This window comes from Excalfactoria chinensis, chromosome 8 (assembly GCF_039878825.1).
Source record: "Excalfactoria chinensis isolate bCotChi1 chromosome 8, bCotChi1.hap2, whole genome shotgun sequence".
Classification (NCBI taxonomy): Eukaryota; Metazoa; Chordata; class Aves; order Galliformes; family Phasianidae; genus Excalfactoria; species Excalfactoria chinensis.
The window spans coordinates 8,933,675-8,954,532 of NC_092832.1; the positions used below are offsets into that span (position 1 = coordinate 8,933,675).

The window sequence follows — 20,858 nt, forward strand, 5'->3', positions numbered from 1 at the left end:
GTAGATGATGTTTAGAGCTGCATGTTAATTTTCTTTTTAACAAAAATCTGAGTGTTGAATTCATTCACAATTTGTTAAATCAAATGTACCATACAGAGTCACAGATCATACAATAATTGCTGTCTTCTACACAGATTTTCCTTAAGGATACAAGTATTCAGAGAGAAGTCCCTGAGTTTCTCTTCTCTTACTGCAAAGTGTCCACCTTATAACAGAATTTATAGCAGTTTTTGTCCCAAAGGTGGGAGAAAGATGAAGTACTTAAATCATCCTTAATCCTCTAGTAATAAGCTGATAGACAGGTTAGCATTTATCTTTGTTTATCATGGACTAAAAGGAGACGCACAAGAATTTATATAATATGGCTGAAACACAGTCACATACTGACCAATTTACAGTTTCGTTTGCATATGCTACACTTATACACCTTTCACTACTATCATGCAGCCTGCCTTTTCACTTTATTCACTTCCATGAATAATACAATTATTTCTATCAGTAATATCAGGTAAATACACTGAATGTGATCAGCCAGTAGGATATACAATAATAATTAATCTGTGTTTCTAGATCCATTGCAGAAGTTTCCTCAGAGTAGAACTGAAACTGTGGTGCTCAATCCCACAAAACTCTGTAAGATCTCAATAGCATTGCCTCTAACAAGAGTTAGAGCCAAATCTTGTATCGTTTCTTTATTATTAAAATAAATGAAGTTACAGAATTCAGCCAAACATTGTTATGTATGAGGTTTTCAAAAACTGCAGGTAATTCTGGATGCTCTGCTTCTTGTTTTCTGACCTTTGTAGGCTGTTTTCCAGCTCTTTCAAGCATACCTCATGGTGTTTTTCATTCTAAAGAAAAAAAAAAGGCAACACAACTTAGAGATAAAATGCAAATCAAATAACAACATACTAGAGTTGGTACCTATACTTTAGAGGCCTTACTTATCCATTAAATTTTTCAGAGGCCTTACAAACTTGAGATAATCAAAAGAACCTCAAAATACAGAAGCCTTGCTTATGCCTAGTCAAAACCAAACTGACCATGCTTGAATAGGTTTATAATCCAAAAAAAGCCTGGGATTGTAGATGCTAATCTCCCCAAAGAGACAGATTTTTCGAATGTTTAATCTTAACACACCTCATTACAGAATGATACTCAGTTTATTTTTTAAGATCAAAGGATATTGCCATAATTTACTTGCTGAGTATGATTAATTTTCATACTCCTGTTCAGCAGGTGAGACTTTCTGGGCCAAAAGACAAGAAAATTTCCTTAATTTTTTATTTAACTGTAGCATAGTAAGAAATTACTCTGAAAAAAATATTTGAAATAGTAAAAATTACTAGCTAATGTCTGACTTTGTTTTAATGTTTTTATCTTAGGATAAAAGCAGTCATTAGTTGAATTATACTCAATAGAAATAAAAATTAAAGCATACCAAGTGCAGAACAGTATCTCTGATGCATTATTTGAACCCTTAAGATGGTCTGCATTTATGTTAGCCTGCAATTTCAGCCTTGAACACTTCAAGGTAGAGTACAGTCTTGTTTCTGAGGATCTAAGAATCAGGTCTTGTATTCACTCTTGTATTTATTGTAGATAGCTTTGTAGCTTATTGTCAATGATTGCTGGAGAAATCTCTATCAAAACTTTGGCTAATGTCACTCTAATAAAAAATGTGTTGAGATTTTCTGGATTAGTTAAAAGAACAGATTGGGTGTAGCACATCCTTCCATTCTTTTTTGTTTTTCTGCTTTCAGAGAGTATTGCCCATTTAGCAGAACCATAGTTTAAAAAGTATCTACATGTCAAAGCCTGGATATTTAATGTTTTGTCTCTTAGAATAAGACAGAACACTTCTATTACTGACTACCACAACATCAGTATACAACTGAAAGCTTTGCATAAATTCCTGCATGGTAAGATTTCTTTATCAAGTCAGGACAAAAGAAAGGAAGATGGACAAATAGAAAGAAAGAAAAAAGAAAGATACCATTATGTGGTTATGAAACGTTTGCTTGGATATCGTTATGCTGAATGAAAACAATTTATCTGAGAGGGAAATTACAGTTTCATACCTACTTTATGATTTTTATTTTGTATGAAAACTGGTCGGAATAAGAAACTTAAGCTCAATGTTAGTCCAGTGATTTATTAAGATTAACTGGGCATTTGTTAAATCTGCTGAAAGTGTCAATATACAAAATACATTGTCAAGTTGTAATAATTTGCTGTTCTCCAGCACACTTATCAACTGTATTGAAAAGTTTGGTTTTCAGTGAGAGAAACTTAATGGAAACAGTGATGCAACAATTTCTTGAGCCAAGCAGTATTATTTACTCACATGGTGAAATACACGAAGAAGTTCTTTTTTCTCCTCCTGTGTCTCTCTCACTTCATTTTCAAGAACAAGCATTTTTGTCTGAAGGGCTTGTTCTAAATATGACATTTTTCCAAATTCTTCATCTACCTAAATTAGCACGAGAAATGACTTACGTTTACTTCTATTTAAACCCCAAATCAAATTATTTCTTATTTTTTAGCATTAATAGAAATATTTCCTCATTCCAACATTCAACACTTCAGCTATTTCCCATACACAAAAACTATATAAACCTGGAAACTTCAGCCTGAATCAGAATGAGGTTTCTGTTTGAAAAAACACTTATTTGAAGAGGGAGCAGTTTTTGCAAAAAAATTTATACATGTACTCCAACTCATTCTTATTTTATTCCCCCAACACCAAATCTAAACTCTCAGATAGCACTGAGAAAAGTAACACTTATTTTTTCAAAACATTCCAATCTGAGATGGAAATTACAACCTCACACCTATTTTAATAGCAAACAATACAATTCACTGAAATATAAATTCCTTCATTTTCTTCCCCATTTAAATCAGTGTTTTCATCCTATGTGTTAATAATAAATCTGTGCTTAATATTAAAACCATTAAATTCTTGCTCTAACATTAAAAAAAGATTTCAGCACTAAAGTTTTTGTGAACCAGTTCTTGCAAAGAAAATAAGAAAAAGGAAGAATTATGCCTTTGTCCATAAACTCCACTGTGTGGGATTTAACCTAACCAACTTTATGTTAAAGCATTTTGATTTGTGATCATGATGATTTCACGATGACAAAATGTTGGTCCACTGAATTTTGTCATTAATTTCAATAGCCCTTTAATTCTATGAAGATATTGAATGGTGCAATTCACGTTTCAATAGAATTCCAAGAAACTTCTCGCATTGTTCCCTAAAAGCAAATAATCCTTCCCCATTTTTCTTCTCAAGCATGCTTATTTTTTAAATGTTTTTTTAATTTTCAAGTAGAAAATTGCAATCAAAGCTAAGAATTGTATTAAACCATCAGTACCATTTTTCTTCCATCCTCCAAAGCAGATTCCAGTTGTTTCCTTAAGCTATTATACTCTGCATTTTTTGCTTCAAGCTGCAGTTTACCGCACTGAAGACTCTCATCTTCTTTTTTGATCAGAAAAGCAAGTTCTTCATTTTGAAATTCCATCTCATCTAGAATCCTTTATGCAAAAGATTTTAACGTGTTGTATTTCAGTACAGTGTAATAGCACAAATCAGTCACAGTCTTTTTGTTTGTTTTTGTTTTAAGAATTACCTCTTAAGATGTTCGTATTTCTTCTGAATGTTACTGGTTTCTTCTTCTAAGGAACGATTACCCACAGAATTTAGACCATCTTCCTCCTGTACAAATAACAATTCCTTTCTAGTTGAAGGTCTTATGTGAAAGATATTACAAAGTGAATTAAGGATGCCTAATGAAATCCAGTCAAACAATCTAATTATAAGTTCAACTACACATCTTTCAAAAACTCAGGTTTTTGAAAAAAATACTAAAAATTTACATGACCACTGATGACTGAAGATGTGCTGCGTAACAAAGTGAAATCCTAACAAAACCCATATGCTGCTCGTGTAGCCTTGCATATTAAGAGTTGGCCATGTCTACTTCCTTGTGAACTAAGGCTTTAGTTTACAGCAAGAATAAGTTCCCACACCACTACAATCACAGGAACCATAAAAATGATACAGCATATATACACACACATACATACATACACAATTATCATGGAAGAACAGGGCTGTACTGGCAAAGAATTTCTGACATTAGCACATATAATCAAAAAGGGCAACAGAGCTCATAAGAACAGACTGAAAATAAAACAAGCCAGCCTGCCATACCCCTCCTACCCAGCATCCAGACTGACAAAATTTTCCATGTTTACTTTTAAATCATGGAACAGTAGCAATGATGTTATTACTCTTGCTACCATCCATCAGCATGAGATCAGCAGAAAACAGCCACAGCTCCATTCTGCTGGCACCATGATTTAAGGACAATCTCCATCATTAACTGGACTACATCAAACAGTTTCATTCAGTAGCTTGAGCTAACACGGCTGAGTTTCCTTTTTTAATTACAGGCTGGTCTGTTAACAGACAGATAGTAAAATAAACTTTCAGCAGAGGGGCAGTAAGCTGATGTCCTTGTTCAGATAAGCCTGAAAAAGGGCATCTGCACATGGCCCAATTTCTTCAAAAGGAATTCCCCTAAAATCTAATCATATTATTAGAATATCTAGAGGACATAATTAAGATTTACTGCCAAAAATGAACTGCTGTTTGCTAGACTATTGGTTTTATTCCCCAATTATTTCATTATACTTAGGAGGATTTTTAAAAAATTATTCATAAGGATATGTAGTAGAAATAAAAATACAGATGTAGTTTTAGAAGTGCATCTCAAAACTAATTATTGCTTAAGTAATTCACTATGAAAATATGAATTTATGAGCTTCTGAAACAAGTATTTATAATGACAGAAACAAGCAAAACTTGAGGCTATAATGATGATAATGACAGGAAATCGGAAAAGAAAATCAGAATCTACATTTTAAAGAATAAAGCATGTAGAGACACAGAGAGACTCACTGTGTTTCAGCTGAAGTCAGCATGTCTTCCACACACAGGAAGATTACATTTTTTTCCCACCCTACTGATTCGAACACCTGTGTCATTTGTGCTAGCAAATTATTCTCTTCCAACCCAAAGCACAATAAAACAAAATGAAAGAGGGGAAAAAAAAAAAAAAAACAACAAACCCAAACCACGGAAATGGATGCCACAGCTAAAGAATGCTGAGAAACATTTAGGTTCAGGCCTTAAGGGAAAATAAAAGCAGTAGTATTAACATACTGCTAAAAATACAAAATATTTTGTTAAAGCAGATATTTCATTTATTTTTATCTACCTTTATAATGTATTCATTAAAATGCTGAAGTTATCATAAAAATATAATTTATAGCTATTTTTCTGAGCAGATAGTTTTTGGTTTATGAATAAGTCATTAAAAAAACCAAAATGAATGTAGCACTAAATTATTCCACAAGGTGCAAACAATGATTGGATTTGCACAATTATTTCTGAAGAATTCTGAAAGACTTATCAGGAAATAGCTATTCTAAAAGACAGAGAACATATTACATTAAGGATACAACATAGAAAAGTAAACATAAATAACTAGAATTTCTTCTTCCATACTTCCATACGTGTAAATACACTTAATGTAAATACACTTGGCAATACTTTCTCAGCTTTCTGATTTATGTAGGAAACAAATGAAACAGCTAAACTACCTCAAGCACTAGTAGGAAAAGATATTCTGGAGAATTTCTTCTACATAATTTCCTCATTTGTCTTTAAAAACTTGCACGTACAAAGCACCTGAACCTGCAGCTCCCTGAGGGTTTCGCATTTCTGTGCGTTGATCCTTTCTCAGTACACAAGATTTTCTTGAAATCCTCAGTTTTCCTTCAGCTACTTTCAGTAAACCACAAACGTGCTAATACTTTCAACTTAGGCTCTGTTTTGTCCCTCACCTGCACAGTCTCATCATAGTAGAAAAATTTAAGCCTAAAGCCATAAATTAACTGTTATGATACCTAAAAGCTTTCTACACCAGTAGTACATCTAAAATTCTACACAAGTTGCAGTGTCACCTGCTTCATCAGAAAACCCAAAGCAACAAGTTCACTGGAGAATTTTCTCTCATGACATGCAGTTGGAGACTCAGTAACACTGATAACAAACACAAAATTATACAAGTGTAAGCAATATCCAAATTTTGATTTTTATCATAATAGATTGTAGAAAACTGCATGCCAAGAGTAGCTTACAGAAAAATTCTAGCCAAACAAGTTTTGCAGTATTTGAAAAGAAGACAACTGATGCCACCTAAAGCCGCATACAATGCTGCACAACTATTATTTATGGGATCACAAAACATTTTTGTCCATTCTGTAGATAAAGCAAGGAAAAATAATGAGAGTATAAAGTAAAATGAACATCTGAGGTGATGTTTGTTGAGAACTAATTCTATTCTCTAAAACCAAGCAGGCAATTGAAAACCTGACCCCGCTTCAGCCCTGTTGCCTAAAACTATATGCAATGTTATGAGCAGTGAAAGTCATTTTCTTGCTACTTTTCTATGATGTTTTCCAGTGCTTAAAGCGCTAACCATGTTTAAGTATTCAGCTCCACCTGCTGAAGAAACTTAAAACTCATCTCTGTATTGGTTCTCACTTTTGATTGCTACATAAATCAAACTTACCCTGCAGAACAGTCTTGCAGTGGGTTTTATTCCCTACACAACTTTCATAGATGCTCTGCTGAGAGATCTACCTTAAAAATCATCAACAAAACCATTTATTTATTTTTTAAGTGATGGAATGAATTCTAGAACAGCAGCCCAAGCCCTTAGTCATTTGTCTTCAAATCATTTTCTTCCTGGCTGTTTGCAGTTGTGTAGAAACCAAAAAACACCCACTCAAAAGTAAAAGTAAAGCATTTAAATGCATTCAATGCATTTAAATTCAGATTTAACATGGCAAAATAAAAGAGCCAGTGCCTTGTTACTTCTATTAAGTGTAGGTAACATCCGTAGGATCAACATCCTATAGAACTGTTTGGGAGCATGCAGAACCACAAAACTTACCTCACAGACTTCTAAACATTGGCTTTCTCTTATACTTTTGCATTCATTGAAGACTGTTTTATACCTGGATTTCAGTATTTCTACTTCTGCTTGTAATTCTTGCACCTAGGACACAACATATTTTTACCTTTTTTGTTTTGTTTTGCTTTTAATTTAGAAAAACAGAACTATTAGCATTGCTTCTATCATTCTCAGTGTTACACAACTATTATAATCACCGTGACAACAAATATGTTTTTATTACAAATAAAACCTTTATGATTTGCTCAGAACTGTTTATAGATTTAAAACTTATGTTTGAACATTTCAATATGCTTCTCACCTGATTTTTACAGTGTTCAACAACATTTTCCTGTAGCTTGGTCTTTTCCTGCAGACATAGCAGGTCATTTTCAACAGAAACAATATTGACTTCCAAAGCAGAAAGGAAAGCCTTTATTAAAACATGGAGAAAAAACAACATCAAAAGACATTAACAGGTCACCCAAGGAGGTTGTGGATGCCCCATCCCTGGAAGCATTCAAGGCCTGGCTGGATGTGGGGCAGCCTGGTCTGGTTGTTGGCCACCCTGCACATAGCAGGGGGGGTTGAAACTAGATGATCATTGTGGCCCTTTTCAACTCAGGCCGTTCTATGATTCCATGATACGATTAAAACAACCCAATCTACAATATATTACTATCAAGTGACCTGAAGACATAAAGAGCAGTAACAATTACTTATCCTACCAGTCAACACTGACAGTCCACAGCTCATTTATCAGCTTGTAAAAATATTTATTTTGGAAGAAAAACACCATACACAACCCGGAAATCCTTTTAAAAAAAAATTGTATCAGTAATCAAGTTGAATTCAATTCTTCTGTTTGTGAAACTATATTGTATATTAAAAAGAATAACTTCCAGGTAAGCAATTTTATATCCACTGACTGTAAAACAAGTGACATCCTGGTTAAATAGATTGACTAGAAAATCCAGTTTCTAGCTTTGCCATAGATTTCCACTGATAAACTTTTAACATCTCATTCCACTTACAGTGGGAGAAAAAAAAAAAAAGGAAAAAAAAAAAAAGTGACAATATTTATTCTACAGGTTTGGGATCTCTAGACAGATGGACAAAAACAAATTGATATGGTTAACTCGTAAAAGCATCAGAAATGCAAATGCATTCCTCAGTGATTTATATCTCACCTTTAATTTTTCATTTTCAAGATAGATCCTCTCATATTCAGAGTGGACAGAATTTAGCTCTCCAAGAATTTCCTCACTAGTTTTTCTTCTGAATTCTTCCTTTCTTTTTAGGTCTTCAGAAAGGCTTGTGATCTGCCTTGTTGGATAGCAAGAAATTCCATGTAACATATAATGTTTCCAGAACTCTCGCTATGCAAATCAAATTGTTCCTTAGGACAGAGATGCTTTTATTTCTTACATTGCTCTTGTTTCTTACAAGAAAAATAAATAAATGCATGGATAAACACATTTAAACATCTAAAGAAAGCAGTATCTGTTGAAACATGATTTCTTATTTTTTTTTTTTTCTTTTTTTTTTTCCCCAAAAGAAAAGAAATGTGATCCACCAAGGAAGTAGACTGAGCTCAGTTGTAGATAAGTGTATTACCTAGAATACACAAGTGTACTTCCAAGGCAAATATGCATATATCTACCGTTTAAAAAAAAAAAAAAAAAAAAAAAAAAAAAAAAAAAAACAATGTCCTGATAAGTGCACTCTATGGCTACTTTAGGATTAGTACTTCCCATTATTAAAGGCAATAAATTGTCATTTGTCCCTCAACATTTTTTTGCGTTAACAAAGTCAAACAAAGAGTTATTTCACTCTTTAATCACACTTTTTTAATCATTTGCTGTCTAGTACCACAGGTCTTGATAGAACGGTACACTTTGTTGCCATGTGCATTCTGCATTAGTTCGAGCATAAAAGCACTTACTGGTTTCTCTTGCTTTTTTGAGTTAGAGCCCATATTAAAACATGTGTTAAAAGTTAAGAGATATTTGTCACTGCCTGACAAAGAAGATGGCATATTCTTTACCTACATTTCACTGCTTGAGTAAAATTGAGCAGTGTTGTCTTGCTTTTTCAGACAAGAGTAAACTGTTCAAATGTGCATCTGTGAGGAATTCTGTTCACTAGTAGGGTGAGATATTAGTGGAAGCAAAATAGTTTTGCTGTCATTAGTCTGCAGTAGAGCCTGGAAGCCCAAATAAGAAGTTTTTACGTTGCAGCAAATGCAAGTGTTGAGACTCAAGTCATTGAATCACTAAATAAATAATTCTGTGAAACAGCACAATGATTTCTAGCAAACTCCAGCTGGAAGAGACTAAGCAGGGAAAGTAGCAAGTGCCTTGTGCTTCTACAGGGGAGTTATTAAAAAACAAACAGCTTGTGAAATGAAGCTAGAATTCTTTAACTTGTTCTAGTTTCCAGCTGCTAAATTCTGCTGAGAATTTTCATACAAGTACATGAAATTGCTTACATTTTCAATAATAATAAGGTACTAAATACAAAATTTCTGTGACTGCAGAAAATAAATTGCCACTAGTTTAACTTACTTCTCTAGATCTTCTTTCTGAACTTCTAACATTGACTTTTCTTCTACCATTCTATCATGCTTTTTTTTCCAGACATCAGAAGCTGACAGTATCTCAGACAACTTCACTTCCTACAGAATACATTAATTATAAATCATGTATCATAAGAATGCCATAAGAAGCGTCATCTCCTTCTACAAAATCTTCTAAACATAAGAACTATTTATTGGAACTCTCTAGTACAAAACAATGTTAAATTTGTCTTATTATGTCAAAAAGAGAACAAATAAACTACCCACATTTTAAAAAAATTAAAGTGTAATACAAACTTACTTTCAAAGTACAGACACAGTTAAACACAGGTACAATATATCAACTTCAGAATGTACCATTATTTAAGATTAAACACTTTTTAAAAACAAAAATGCCTCCAAGACATCTCTTCTATATAAACTGCATAAGTTAATATTAAAATAAAATTCTGTCAAAGCATTTTAAGAATTAAAAGAATATGCAGCTATATAAGAAATGCGGGGTTACATAAATTCCAGCATTAACCAACATTCTGTCTTGAAAGTAAATGAGGTATTCAATGGAAAGAAAACAACAACATGAAAGAAAACAACAACATGACTACAAAACACTACCAGTTCAGGAGATAAGCAAATGCTACACTCCTCTGTACTGCTAAATGTAACTTCTTAAAAAGACCAAAGAAAACAACATAAATTATTATATACTAACTGGAAAAATACCCTTACTGCAGGCAAATCCTAAACAATGGCAACACACAGAAATTGTGAAAATACTCTCAATAGGAAATCTAAATAAGTTGACAGAGGTCTCAGCACAGTCCTGATGCACCCGGTCTTTCTCAATAATTACACACTGCACACAGGTGAAGGACAAGGTAGAAGCCACCCAACAATTTGAATTAAAGTTATTGCTTGGATATTAAAAAAGCTCAAGGCTTGGAAATAGAAAGCTAAGCATCCACATGAGATACCGTAAGCTAATACATAAAGGAAACAAAGACTTCAATCCCATTTCTTATCTGACAGCATACCATACTTTTGAGCTTAGTCATTGTAACTCCTCAGAGGTCTAAGAGAAAGATCAGAAGATGTACAGATGAAGCTGATCAGACTCCACTTATTTACTATGAAGTGTACAACCGCTGCTAAAAACATTCACTAAATTTAAACAAAACAGAAATGGTGAACGCAAGAATGGTTTGCGTGTCTCTTATAGCAAGTTTTTCCTTAACTGAGGAACAAAAATAAGAGATGGAAACAACGCAACAAACTTCCCTGTTTTACAAAGGTGAAGGTCTCTCAGTTATTCAGTTTAACACAGGACAACATTGGTCAGTGTAATCACTTACACGTTCTTTTACTCTGGAGGTTAAATTCTCCACAGCTTCTTCAAAGCATTCTGCTTTTCGTTTCAGGGACCTGATTGCTCTCCTCAGATCAGCCTTCTTTTGCTTACTTGTTTCCCTCAAGGCCAACATCTGACGCTTGTATTCACCAGTTTGAATTTTCCACTCTGCTATTTTCTTCTCTAGAGTCTGAAGCATAATTAAATATCAACTCTTTTCAAATCTTACACCTTATGAGTCTGTCCTTGAGGTATTGTAATGAATAATGGTATTTGCATTTATAGTCTGACTCCATAAATATCTACATCTGAAGTCTTCTGGTTGACAGAAGGAGTTAGTCAACATTTGTACAGTACTATGCAAGAGGAATCATGTGTTGGGAAATTTGTTACAAAGATAAGAGGTTGAGGAGACACAGAAACAGAAACAAGCAGGAGCAGGGAGAAAGACATCAGTCTAACCATCACCACATGTTCTTTCAAATGAATGTAAAATTTCTGTAGATGACATGGCACAGACAGTAAATCCATTTCTGAGATGGGAAATAAGAGTGGTTACACCAGCGCCTAGAGATTTACTTTGATGAATATCACATTATTACTAGTGATATAAATTGATGTAACCTATGCTCTGAATCTACAGTGAGCAAGCACATGACTAGGACTGAAGATCAGTACAACTGCAAATGAAATTTTAACATGAGGGTTAGATTTTGGATTTGAGTATTTTAAGTCAAGAAGACAGGAAGGTATTTTTCTTAATATATGAACTGTGTTATGCTCTGTTATTAAATGACAGTTTACCCTTTTCTTGCAAGATCTAACATTTTCCTCCTGCATATAATGGTACCATTCTACAAATGAAATAGAATTGTCCTAAATGTAGAACTACCCTAACTGTAAAAGATTTTTTCCTCATATCCAACCTAACGCTACCCTCCTTGAGATTAAAGCTTTTTTCCCCCTCAGTCTATCACCACAGACACTGCTGAAGAGTCTGTCCCTTTCTTTCCTGTATCTCCCAATAGATACTGAAAGGCCGCTATCAGGTCATATCACAGCCATCTCCAGTCTGAACAGCCCCAGCTCTCTCAGCCTGTCCTCAAAGGAGAGATGTTCCATCCCTGGGATCATTACTGTGGCCCTTCTCTGGATGCATTCCAACAGGTCTGTGTCTCTCTGCATATAAATATACGCAGGAAATAGTTTTCATATAAAACACATGACTTGCAGGAAAAAAAACAACTTCAATGAATTGAAGAAACTGAAAAATTTGAGTCCATATACAGTTCTCCTTAACAATTGATTTCAGTAAATAACTGTTATCTCCTGATACAACCACAGGGGGTCAGAATTACATAAGAATGAGTGCTTTGGGCATTATTCAGTGGCCAAGACTCAATTTAAATGGTGAATTAAATTCCATAAGCCATCCCAATCTTTTTCCTAAGAGCTAACGAAATCTTCTACAGGATTTTAGTTGTCAACTGACTGTAAGGGGGGGGGGGGGAGGGGAGCAGAGGGGAAACAAACAACACTTTTAAACATAGATTCAATGAAGATGAAATTATTCATTGATTACTTTATCCAGATATTACTTAACAAAAATGTAGTAATTCTAACAAATGTGCTGGGTAGAACAAGAAATCAGTCTTGTATTCATAGGAAAACGTGGACACAGAATTGTTTGGGTTTTTTTTCCTCTTGCAATTGAGCTCAGATAGGTTCCTTAACAACTTCAAATTTGCAAAATTCATAGGGTTATGTGCACTACTAAGAAAAATACTGAAAATTAATATCACATTATTTTGCAGCCAAAGTTTTCTCATTTATGCCTATTTCTTTACTGGATTCAAATACAATATCTGAGACCACTTTCAACTGCCACCTGAGCTTGTCCTTGACGCGCTTCTTCAACCAGCAACTGCTGCAAATGCCCAAATTTACCAGGGTTTCATCTGCCTTAAACACAGTGAGGTTAGGAATTAGTCACAAGTGTATTGATTGGTACTAAGAGGATTATTGATCCCTTCACCATTTATAAAAAGAAACAGGTGCTTATGCTTCATAAAAAGAAACACACTTGTCTCAAACAGCTTACAGTGGAAAACTCATTCTGGGACTTGCCTCTCTCTTTCTAAGGCAGTTTCCATACACTCAATAGGAAAGATATCAGTCTTTCAGAAAGTAAAATTAAGTGAATACAAACACTTCTATGTCTGCTGCTTAAATTTCTTTGGCAGGACTACTAGTATGTATAAGTTGAAACAACTAGAAGAAAATAACCTGAAATTAAGACAACAAAGATAGACTGCAAATTACAAATGCCATTCTTCAAAAATTGTTTCAGATTTTTTTTTTTTACAAAGTTTTAAGTGATACATGAAATAATATATTTTATTCAATTTGATCAAAGCTACACCTAAAAAAGATTTAATTCTCAATTCTGAAACAAACCCACAGAAGGGCTTTGCTAATTTGCCTTTCAATTTAAAACACATAAAAACATGTTGACCTGTGTTTTCAGCTTTAATTCATTATTTTCCACTTCTTTTCTTTGAATCTGATTCCGCAGATGAGCTTCAATTGTGTTTACTGGTCTTGACAGAGGGTTTTCTTTCAGTTCGTGGGCCTAATAAAGGGAAATAAACACAAATTCACTACTCTAGGGAGATAATGCCACATGATATAAACTTTATTCTTTCTACTTTGTTGCAGAATTCCCAACAGTCATCTTAACTCCCTCAAAAGGTGAAAAGGATAAAACATAATTTACAAGTACACTCATAAGCAAATATAAAAACTACACAAAACCATGACAAGTAGCTTCTTACTATTGTTATCAGCGTCATCCATACAACTTCTGTGTAGAAAGCTAACAAAAATAACAAAATTTAAAGAACACCCATACACTTGTTATCTTATATTTCATTTAATTTGGTAAGATGAACTGGGCCTGGATGCACTGGCACAGAAATCCAGGTTAGACAAGGATACATGAAATAACAGGTCCATCAAAACTAAGCCAAACCAATGAGCTCTGCACTAAATATTTAGATGCGAATTAATCTTCATTAGACCCCGAAGATCACTAGCTGCTGTAAGAATTACTGATACTTTTAAATGATTCAGTTTTAGAGGCATACATAAACAGGAAGGGAAACACAACTTCCCACCAGAACTTCAGTCAGATGATCTACAAAATTTTTTTGCAATTTAATAATTGCAATTTTGCAATAATTTTGGTTTGCTTTAATAATAACAGAAAGAAATCATGTTACTAGTATAGACTAATGTAATAGTGCATGTGTTTACTACAGATACCAGTAAGAAGAGCATTCAAAGTCCAAAGCCATTAGTCCAGATTTATAGACCTCCCAGAACTGTGGGGCATTAGTGTTAAGGAAAATTTGTACTCAAAATAGGCATGGATACAGTGTTGATGGTTTGAATAGATTTATGTATAGAAATGTCTTCCAGGCATTTTTTAAAGCCTAGATCTTTGAAACAATTGCTTTCATCAAAACATTATATTAGAAAATAAGAACACAGTATACTGGAAGAAAACATTTATTCTAAAATAGCTGGTCACTCACTCTTTTAGGCTGAATCCTGGATGACAGTTCTTTAATATGCTCTTCTCTTTCTACTATCTTTCTCCTGAGATGCTTCATGAAGGAGAAAAAATAAAGTCAACTATTTTCATGCCTAATATAATACACACTGACAAATACTTCATTTAAAAATGACTGAGATTCCATTTTGTGATGATACATCAAAAATACTGCCATCATTTCTAAAACAGCAGAAACTATGGCCTTAAAGATGTACTGATGAATCAGTGTTTACTTTAACTGTATAGGCCATAATAGACTCTTGTTTGAGTCATGTCACTAAGACTTCGTTTGAAGCATATTTCACAATTCTATACACGTTCCGTTGTTCTATATACTTGTTATGTTGCCCTAAGAAAGAAAAAAATTCTGCTTTAAAAAACAAACAAACGGAACACAGCACTGTTCCAAGATTTTGGGAAACAAGAAGTTAATACAACATAAACATAGGCCTAATAAATATTTATGAACAAAACCCCATGAGTGCATTTTTAAAAAGTATATATCTCTTTACTTTAGCTCTCTGCTCCACTGTTTTAGGTTTAGTTATTAGTTCAGTCTATACCAAATACTGTTTGAAGAAATACAGAATGGCTTCCAAATACAAGAGATTGTTTTCTACGCTTTTATTTACTGATGGTGTTGGACTAGATAATCTTAGAGGTCTTTCCTAATTTAATTTTTCATATTTCTAATCATTATCTGCACATTAATATTGAAATAAATGACAAGTCCTAGTTAAAAATAACTAGGACTCTTATAGAAATATTTACAGTAACTACATTAACTACTCAGACTACTCTACACATAAAATGACGTATGACACATTCTGCTCTGTAACAGAAAGGATGCCAAAATCCACCATGCATCACTTCTAAAATATCCAGTAATCACTTGGTAATGACAGTTCAATTGTATACTCCCTATGCTATTCTGGTGTGAAACTGTATACAATGGTGTAGTTCTTTTTAAGTGTACCATGTAGAATAAAAAAGTAACAGATATTTTAGTTTACTCACAGTATTGTGGATTTCATTTTCACTTAACTTCTGTATCAAAGCATCAATGTTTTTGTTGTCTATCTGCAAGAAAAACACAGGAAATGTTAACAAATCACTTTGGTTTCCAGTTGATTTAGTGTTTAGCTTTGAGTTTGACATAATTTTAGTTCATTTTCAGTTTGGAACACAGAAATATTAAAACTTGCACGCTTGAGGGCTATTTAGATTTAGTAGTTTAAACCTTAAAGATACAGTTTATTTAGTGCATGAAGCATCTCAATGAGGGAAAACAAATTCCATATACCAATTTATTTATTTCTGCAAAAAGCAGTCTGAAAACCTTATGTGCGTGTTATTTGAACACATAAAAACAGTAAAAGTACTTGCACAAAGTGTAATACTTTACAGACTAATATTAACTGTTAAAAGCTTTCAGTAACTTCAGTTAGACATGAAAGTCTGAAGAATGAAACATAAAACACAGCCTAAGAGAACAGAAAAATCAATCTATATTAACTGTTGCTATAAATCTAAGAGAACATATGTAACTATAACATAGCCAATGACATTTTATAATATGAATTTTGGAGGAGAAGGGATGAATTCAAATAAATAAAACAAAACAAACAGTACAAATTTCAGCTTGTACATCCAAAGCATTTTAGTGCCACTGCTGAGAGAGTGAATCTAACACCTCCAAAGAGACAGGGTAACTCAGCATTTTATGCCATTAGACATGATCTAAGCTCTGAATGACAATCAGTACCACAAAGCATCCCTGATCACAACACACCAGCAGTGAAATTAGTAGGCACAGAACGAGAACAGTGAAAATCCTTCAGTCACGTTGTCTTCTAAGCTCAGTATTCCAGCACATACTGCTATATACTGTGCTTGCTCTCCAAAGCATATTGCACTCCATATCAGGAATTGGAACAGCTGTTCTCAATCCTTTTAAAGTAAGTGTGTCTCTTCCAGCTGGAACTATCTATGCCTAACGAGCTCCTGCACCCTGTCACAGCCCACCTGGCTCCCCAGGCGTAACCATCTCCTTAATCTCACTGCATTCCCATTATTATAAAGCAGTTCCCTCTGGGACTATCCTCTCTCCCTCTGTTATCCAAGTACTTAGAACCTGTCCTACAATTTACAGGCATGTGATCCCTGGCTCTTACAGGAAGCTAGTGATCACTTTGGGTCATCTTACCTGTTTCTGTTCTCTTGTTTGAAGTAAAAGCCATAACAATCTTTTGGTGAGTTTGAGTGTTGTTAGTTCTTTTGCCAGAAAATCTTCTTGTGTATCAATAATTATCATTTCTGGTGTACAAACCTGTTAAGACATTATATGTGACCAAGAAATTATACCTGACCCACAACACTGCCCCAAACACTTGTGGCTAATATTTAGGCATTGCTTTCAAAAAGAGACAGTAAAAATAAATGTTTGCAACATTTAAAAGTAAAATAACAAAATAAAAAATGTTGCTGTAGCAATTTTTAAACAGGATGCAAAACAGAGGTTCCTCTTCTGATCTAACATCTGATTAATAGCCCAAATGCCATCATGCTAGCATGAAAAAACAAACAAACATACAAAATACAAACAACAACAAAAACCCCCAAAACACCCATCACTGACAAAGTGGAAACTTTGGAATCTCATTTCCCAGAACTCCTTGCAAAGAAGTCATCTTTTCCTCATCTGTATACAATATAAATATGGAAATTTTTCATGTTAATATTCTTGGAGAAAAGTTCAAATGAAATTCTGGGATGACCATTTAAATTGATAAATTACTTAGAAAACATAAAAACCTCCTCCCAAATTATAGTCAGACAGTATTGACTTGTGAATCTTTTTTTGTCCTAAGAAACAGGGGCAAGCAGGCTTTCAGGGACACATCTAAATAAGGGTTATGTTTATGTCTGACAAAGGTTAAAACAGGAAAATTCACACCTCTGCTCTTTCAAGAACTCTTCTGTGCATCCTCTGCAAATAGGACTTAGAAGTGGGACAAGCATTTACAGAGATCAGAAATTTAAGACTTTCTAAGTTTAAAAAACATCCACAGACATTGATGAAGGCAATAAATTTAAGCAAGAACTATTTTTGACTTCAGTATTTAGTATGTGTACAGATTTTTGACTACAATGTACTTACATTTGTCATTCTACCAAGCATGTCTTTAAAAGTTGGCAACAAGTTCTCTACTGAGTTAATTGCTGTTTCTGCTTCAAAAGTCTCCTGTGAAGCACCATTTTCATGAGAGGCATTTTCCTTCTCCCTGACCACATACAAAATAATAAATGCAACTTGACTTTTGCTAATAAGTATGCAAATAAACAAGGCTCATGCCTAGTTAATAACACATAATTTTACAGCTGTTTTTTTAGAAGATGCATAGTGAAGTTGATGGGGCATGGATCTTACACTTTGGCATCTCCGCATCGCTATTCTCAAATATTTATTTAAAAATAAATTTAAAGGTAGCTTATTCAAACATTCCTTGTACTATGAAATTTTACCTTTTCTCTTTGTCTGAAGTGCATCTTCTCTCTCCATTTACACACAAGTTTTGTGGCAGGTGATTTTTTGGTGAGCTTTCTTTAAGCAGCGGGGACAGTTCTGTAACCTGGATCCCATGTTTACCAGGATGAGTCCCCCACATCTTTTTCCAAGTTTCCTCCTGCACAGTTGCTAGGAGCTTACAAACAATGTATCCAGTTAGAGTTTAACTTGTCGTTGGTTACAATGGTGCAGACTCTCTACCACAAAATAAGTACATTACGAACAGGAAAGGTGATTTTTGCCTCCGAGTTAATTGATCAGCATAAAGGGAATTGTTAAGAAGATTTCTGAGAATTGAGAAATGAATGGACCTCAATTAACCATGCCATTGTTTGGTTCTCACATAATTATCTCCCCCACAGTCTATGAAGCAACTCCCTCTGTAGCTGTCAATAAAAAGCTTCATGACATAAGACAGCTCTATGAAAACCTAAAGATCAAAAAAGGAATGTTCAGAATAAACACCCATCTGTTAGCATGCAGGAAGTAAAGGTTATGACTTCCAGAAGAGGACTGAGGAACTCAGGAATGAAAAATCACATTCAATTTTAAAAGTTCTTTACTCCACAAGGCTTCCATAGCACACCACAACTCATATTTAACTGCTGCTAAATGTGAATTCATTGTGATCTCTCCTATTTTGACTTCTATGACCATCTGAACTCCTTCAAACTTTGCAAGAACATTTTCATGCATAGGACATAAAAGAATATATATATTTCAACTTTTTCTAATTAAGAAAAAAAAGAGAGAGAGAGAAGATTAAATGTTAAAGATTTGAAATGTCAACATATTCACATTGGTACTATGTTTTGTTTTACCCATTTTCTTACTTGTTCTGGATCGTCAGATTCTTTGCTTAGCTCGGTAAAATATTTTCCATCTTGGATAGCTTTTGTAGTTCTATGGCAATCATTTTTGTATGGCAGAATCACTGAACAGAGTACACCCTCTTCTTGAGATGTAACAGATACCACACACCTTTTTACCTGAAACAAATCCATGATTATATAGCATTTAGTATCACTCACTGCCAGCTCAAGGCGTACCAGCATAAAACAAACCAGCTCTTCAGGCAATTCAGAAGTGTTAAGCATCAAAGAAATCTCACTTTCATTTATTATTTCCAACAAGTGTACAACCCTGTGATACCACAGGATGCACCCTTTGACTGACAGCTCACACCTCGTATGCGAGGTAAAGGCAAACTACCTGCAGTGAATTTGGGAGATACCATATGTCACAGCAATTTTTGGGATCCCTTTTGGGATGAAGGCAGCAGCAGCAGCGTTTCCCTTCTCCTGGGATCAGCTGCTTACGTTGGAGCTGCACAGGACAATGTGCTGCACAAGGCACAGAAGTCCAGCTCCAGGTGGTACACGCTGGCAAACACACCCCACTGCCCCACTCCCTTGCCAAGCACCAGGAAGCTGCCTTGCCTCTGCTGTACCTGGCCAGAACCAAATACTCCTTCTTCCATACCAAGTGATGCATCCTCTCCAAATGGGTTCAGCAGGCAGAAATTTTGTATTCTTCCATACGTATTCATCTTGTCACATATTTGAGAAAACAAATACTGGAATTCTGGGAGATTATCCCACAAGGTCAGGATGTAGAGTATTCTATTTCAGACTCTTGCTATAAGGCAAATAACTGCACAGCAATAGTGTAGTTAGCTGCAGTTAATATTATTTATTTTAATGTGCAGCTACCCTTCTCATGCTTACATTTCCTAGCAGGCCCCAGTTTGAGAAACACAGTCCAGGTCTCTGTATCTTTTTCTTGGTTATATAGCCAAAGCTGGGTTATTGAATTTCATTGCTTTCACTGAAAATGGCACCTTGGCAGGTTCAGTGTGAAATTTAATCTATCCTAATTCATCTAGATATGCAGAAAAGAAGAAATAAGATTTTCACATCGTTTCAGTGCGCCATTTTTCAGTCTTAACAGAAGAGCACCAACTTGCCTCGTCAATATCAGCAAGAAAAAAGTTTTCCTGAGCAGCGGAGCCGCGGGCGGGAGCGGTGCGGTTACACGGCGGTGATGCTGCGGCTGGCGGTGACGGTAACGGCATTCTGCCAGCGCTGCAGTGCGCTCTGTGCGGCTCAGCACCCGCTGGAGCCCATCCGCCGCCACCTGCGAAGTTACCGCAGGACGCAGTCGGGCGCCTCCGCAAAACACGGAGTACCGAGAATGCGGCCCGTCGGAGACAGAACACAACACGAGCGAAATTTTGCTCAGGTATCGTGCCGCGTAAGGCTGATTGCTCACTACCAACATAAGCGGCGACGAACTCACGGCACGCACAACAATCACCCCGAGACGCAGCAAGCGGAACGCGGCCGAAGGAAAGGGCGAAGCTCGCAGCTGCAGTTCCACGCTCGCACGCCGCACACAGGTGCAGGGCCCCGCTCCCCACAGCGTCACCCCACACGGCCCCAGTACGCCCCGGCCCCGCTCCCTTCGCTCCCGGGTCGCCCACCCCGCCGCCCCTCCGCGGCAGCGGCCCTCACCACCCTTCGCGGACGGCTGCAGCCGTTGCCGTGCAACCGAGCGTCGGCAACGGCTGTTCGGCTGCGGCGTGCGCAGCTCGGAGCGCTCAGCGCCTCGCGGGGAGGCGGCTGTCGCAGCACGGACTGGGCGCCTGGGGAGCCCTGGGGATCGGCATGCCCGCTGCTCCTACTTGCTTTCTTTCTGGATGTTGCCATTAAAGTACG

The 20,858-nt window shown here is 35.6% G+C and overlaps 2 protein-coding genes across 2 annotated transcripts in view; one reads left to right on the forward strand and one right to left on the reverse strand.

Moving 5' to 3' along the window:
- Positions 1-20,738, reverse strand: ODF2L (outer dense fiber of sperm tails 2 like). The gene is made up of 17 exons (XM_072343189.1): positions 20,655-20,738; positions 18,975-19,130; positions 18,099-18,277; positions 17,730-17,857; positions 16,780-16,902; positions 15,591-15,653; positions 14,554-14,625; positions 13,473-13,589; positions 10,962-11,147; positions 9,599-9,708; positions 8,222-8,357; positions 7,354-7,464; positions 7,032-7,136; positions 3,636-3,721; positions 3,378-3,540; positions 2,348-2,473; positions 1-851 (listed from the first exon to the last, which is right to left on the reverse strand). The coding sequence occupies exons 5-17, from the start codon at positions 16,885-16,887 to the stop codon at positions 723-725; spliced, it is 1,512 nt and encodes a 503-aa protein (XP_072199290.1). The 5' UTR covers positions 16,888-16,902; positions 17,730-17,857; positions 18,099-18,277; positions 18,975-19,130; positions 20,655-20,738; the 3' UTR covers positions 1-722.
- The window catches only part of CLCA2 (chloride channel accessory 2), a 16,241-nt gene continuing 14,714 nt past the window's right edge, over positions 19,332-20,858 (forward strand). The window contains 2 exon segments of the mRNA XM_072343364.1: positions 19,332-19,682; positions 20,092-20,853. Of these exon segments, the coding sequence (XP_072199465.1) occupies positions 19,332-19,682; positions 20,092-20,853 (1,113 nt within the window).

What these genes read in the sequence shown, in the direction of transcription:
- ODF2L (XM_072343189.1), bottom strand. Translation starts at nt 16,887, where the DNA reads ATGATAATTATTGATACACAAGAAGATTTTCTGGCAAAAGAACTAACA. An exon ending in AAAATGAAATCCACAATACT is followed by an intron (nt 14,626 to 15,590) that starts GTGAGTAAACTA and finishes TCCTTCATGAAG; the next exon opens with CATCTCAGGAGAAAGATAGT. An exon ending in AATTAAAGCTGAAAACACAG is followed by an intron (nt 11,148 to 13,472) that starts GTCAACATGTTT and finishes ATTATGCTTCAG; the next exon opens with ACTCTAGAGAAGAAAATAGC.